General features: G+C 72.1%; 1 protein-coding gene across 1 annotated transcript; it reads left to right on the forward strand.

Annotated features, from left to right (window-relative positions):
* The first annotated feature begins 1,234 nt into the window (after nucleotides 1–1,234).
* Nucleotides 1,235–2,566, forward strand: H696_02068 (hypothetical protein). Its single transcript, XM_009495966.1, has 2 exons — nucleotides 1,235–1,868; nucleotides 1,998–2,566. The coding sequence occupies exons 1-2, from the start codon at nucleotides 1,287–1,289 to the stop codon at nucleotides 2,502–2,504; spliced, it is 1,089 nt and encodes a 362-aa protein (XP_009494241.1). The 5' UTR covers nucleotides 1,235–1,286; the 3' UTR covers nucleotides 2,505–2,566.
* Nucleotides 2,567–3,481: the final 915 nt, after the last annotated feature.

Genomic DNA, 3,481 nt, shown 5'->3' on the forward strand with positions numbered 1-3,481 from the left:
ATCTCCCGGCCGAGGCGGGCGGCGCTCTTCTGAGACGGGCCGAGGGGCAGGGGCGGGGAGGGGGGGGGGGGGCAATAAGGCAATATCGGACACCCGCATTCAAAGGGGGGGGGAGAGAGAGAGAGGCCCGAATGAACAGGCTCCCCCTTGCCCGCGCGCCAGAGTACCTGGAACAAAGGGCGGCGCACCGCTTGGAGCGCGAGCGCCGGGCGGGCGGACGAGCGGGCGGGAGCCTGCGTACGCCAGTGTGAATTGTGATTAATAATCAATCTGTCTGGACTGGGGCGGGTGAAGCAATGCACCAGGTCCATTGGGGGTTTCGGTACATGATATTGTTTACAACGGGGCCTCCGATCGGCCAGCTGAGAGGGGCCCCGCCGGGTCTGCCCCCTGTGCCAAGGAAGACAGGCGCGCCTCGGGCGGCGAAGGAGCCGCAGCGAGGAAGCCAGCCCGGAGGGCTTTCAGGCCTCCAGGAGTGGCACAGGCCCCGGCGGGGGCCAACTGAGCGGGCGAGCCGGCACGCACCTCATCCAATCAGTGACGGCGGGGTGCGACCCGCGCCACGGCCCCCCCGGCAGTCGCGCGCACGCCCGACATCCCCCGGGGGGGGGGGGGGGGGGGCGAAGGACGAGCACGGGAAAAAGACGACACAAATCCAGGCCCCGAGCCCAGAGGCCCCCTCTCGTTCCGGCCCCCGCGCCCCCGGGGAGATCGTGTTCCCCGGCGGGGGAGGGGCACACCGCCAGACTGGGGAGGCCACTGGGGGGGGGGGGGGGGGGGGGGGGGGGGGGGGGGGAGACCGGCTCGCGCAGGCCGCTGTGACCGCCGGCCGAGACGGACGTGAGCGCCCCTGCCCAGCCCCCCGGAGGGCTGTGAAGCGTGGGCAGCCCCCGGTGGCCGGGATGCTCGCGCGTGAAAACGAACGACTGGGGCGCTCGTGGGACTTGGCAAGCCCGGCGTGATCCGATGCGAGATCAGGCGCACGTCACACCCGCGGTTGAGTTGGCAGTTGATGCGCATCCGCGTGCGGCCCCCGATCGCCCTGGGGGCAAGACAGGAGGCGGGCGGGCGGGCTGGCGGGCGGGGAGTTGTCGCGATCTCTGATGGGGGGGGGGGGGGGGGGGCGCTTCCGGCCGCGTGCCCCCCGCCCCCCCCCCCCCCCCCCCTCCCCCCAGACGGGCCAAAGGGAGGGGCAGGGCGGGGAAAGGCCGAGCATGTCGGATCATCTTCTCCCCCTCCCCCCTTCTCTCCCTGCACTTTGCCTGATCCCCCCGCCCACCGCAGGCATGTCTCCTGACCCGAAGGACACCGACCCGGATGACCCGCGCCCGACCATGCCGGCCGACAGCGACTGCTGCGGCACCGGCTGCGAGCCGTGCGTTTTCGACTTGTACGACCGGGACCTGGCAGCCTGGAAGCGCCGGCGCCTGGGGGCCGGCTCGGGCGCCGGGTCCTCTGTCGACCCGGCGGCCGCGCCACTGGACCAGCAGGAGTTCCGGCCATTTGTGGCGGCGCGCGTGCACCTCTCGCCGCCCGGGCCACATGCGCACCCCCGGAGCCTGGTCAGCCTGGTGGAGTTTGACGACTTGTCCAGCGCGCGGCTGGGGCCCTCTTTGACCGGGCCGGCGGCCATCGGGGCCCCGGGCAACCGGCATGTGTGGCTGCGCCCTTCGCTGGGTGATCCCTCCCGACAGTATACGCCCTTCTGGTGGCCGGGGCCCGATGGCCGGCCGCGGGTGTATCTCTACTGCAAAACGGCCCCGGAATCGGCCATGAGCCGGGGGATTGCCGCGGCCGGGGCGGGCACCGCACTGCCCCTGCGCGGGGTGTCCGCCACCCCGTCCTCCCTGTGCCTGTCCCCGAACAAGGTAAGCCGCGCTCTTTGCCCCCGGCCCCCGGGCGATGGCTCATGCGCGCCACTGACCCCCCCCCCCCCCCTCCCCTCCCTTCCTTTGCCTGATGGCCGACTAACTTGCTCGGGGCCGGGCGGGTGACAGTTTCAGCGGGTGACCCTGCTCGCCGCTGGGTCCGGCATCGCGGCTTGCCTGCAAATCCTGTCGTCGATCCTGCTGAACGACCGCGATGACACGATGCTGGACCTGGTGTGGGCGGTGCGTGACGACCAGGCCGAGATCGTCGCCCTGCCAGCGCTGCTGGACATCCTGGCCGCCATGAGTGAGTATGTCACCCTCCGGCCGCACCTGGTGGTATCGTCGGTGCCGCTGGCCGAGTCGGGAGCAGGCCCGGCGCCGGACCCCGGCCACGGCCGCCTGGGGCGGATCTTCCGATCGGTGACTCGGGGCCAGCGCCTGGACCAGGACCTACTCCTGGGCCAGGGGCCCGTGGCTCGGATGTTGGGCCTGGCCGCGGCCAAGCGGCCGGCCTTGACGCGCGGCCGCGAGGCGGCCTTCCTCTGCGGCCCGGCCACCTTCACGCGGGAAATGCGCCGGGTGCTGGTCGATGTGGCCGGCTGGCCGGCCGAACAGGTGGAGGAAGCAAACTAGACGCCGAGTTGGTAACCCATGTATTCGGAATGACATTCTTCGCCTAAATTCGATCGGCCCCGCCACGCACGGACAGGCGTTGCATGACCGGTGTAAGCCCCGGAACTCCGGCCGCGGGGTTGGCTGGCTGGCTGGCTGGCTGGCGGGGGAGGGGGGGGAGACCTGGGGGCGGGAGTCGGCGGCCGCTGAGTCCATTTCCCGGCCGGCCGGCCGGCCGGCCTGCGACGTGCGGCTTTCGCCCTTGCCAGAAAAAAGGTGGGGCGGTGTCCGGGTGCCGGGTATGTGTTTTCTTTTTTCCTTCCCCCAGGCCTGCGTTCGGAGCGAGTCGACAACCATGGCCGGGGTCGAGAGACGCCACAGGATGCCGGGCGATCGCTGGCGGATCGGAGTTATGAGGCACACCGCGAGCGGGGGGAGGGAGGGCCCGGGGGAGAAATAAAAACAAAGCCCACTCGGCGTGCAATAACAGCCGAGAAAGGCGGGGCATAATAATACACATCGACATATCCCGGCCCGTTGCGGTCGGGTATGTCCCCAGGACGCGCGCGCGTGGGGCTTTTGGGGAGACGGGGGCCACGAACGGGACGCTCCCCAACACCGGCCGGCGGTTCGCCCGGGCATCGATCGGCGGGCGGCGGTGTCCAGTGGCGGTTCCGCCCCCCCCCACTCCGGCGTGGGCCTGGTAACAGGCGGCTGCGGTCACCCCCCCCCCGTGGACCGGCCCACGGAGACGCGCCAAGGGGGGGTGTCGGCTGACTCGCCCCAATTCCCGGCCCGGGGAGATGGGGGCGGGGATCGAGTTCGCGGGCGTGCTCATGGGCCTGCTGTTGGAGCCGCCGGCGGGCGTCTCTGTGGCCCGGGCTCATCGGACGCGAGTGCCGTCCCGCGCGCCGGTGGGACAGAAGGTGACATGCCGCTCCCGGGGGGGGAGGGGGGGGGGGGGGGGGGGGGCGGGGGGGGGGCGGGGGCGCGGGGGG

The sequence above is a fragment of the Fonticula alba genome (genome assembly GCF_000388065.1).
Source record: "Fonticula alba strain ATCC 38817 unplaced genomic scaffold supercont2.3, whole genome shotgun sequence".
Taxonomy (NCBI): Eukaryota; order Rotosphaerida; family Fonticulaceae; genus Fonticula; species Fonticula alba.

Coding starts and splice junctions, on each gene's coding strand:
- H696_02068 (XM_009495966.1), top strand. CDS start 1,287: ATGTCTCCTGACCCGAAGGACACCGACCCGGATGACCCGCGCCCGACC. Junction 1,869..1,997: donor TGTGCCTGTCCCCGAACAAG/GTAAGCCGCGCT, acceptor GGCGGGTGACAG/TTTCAGCGGGTGACCCTGCT.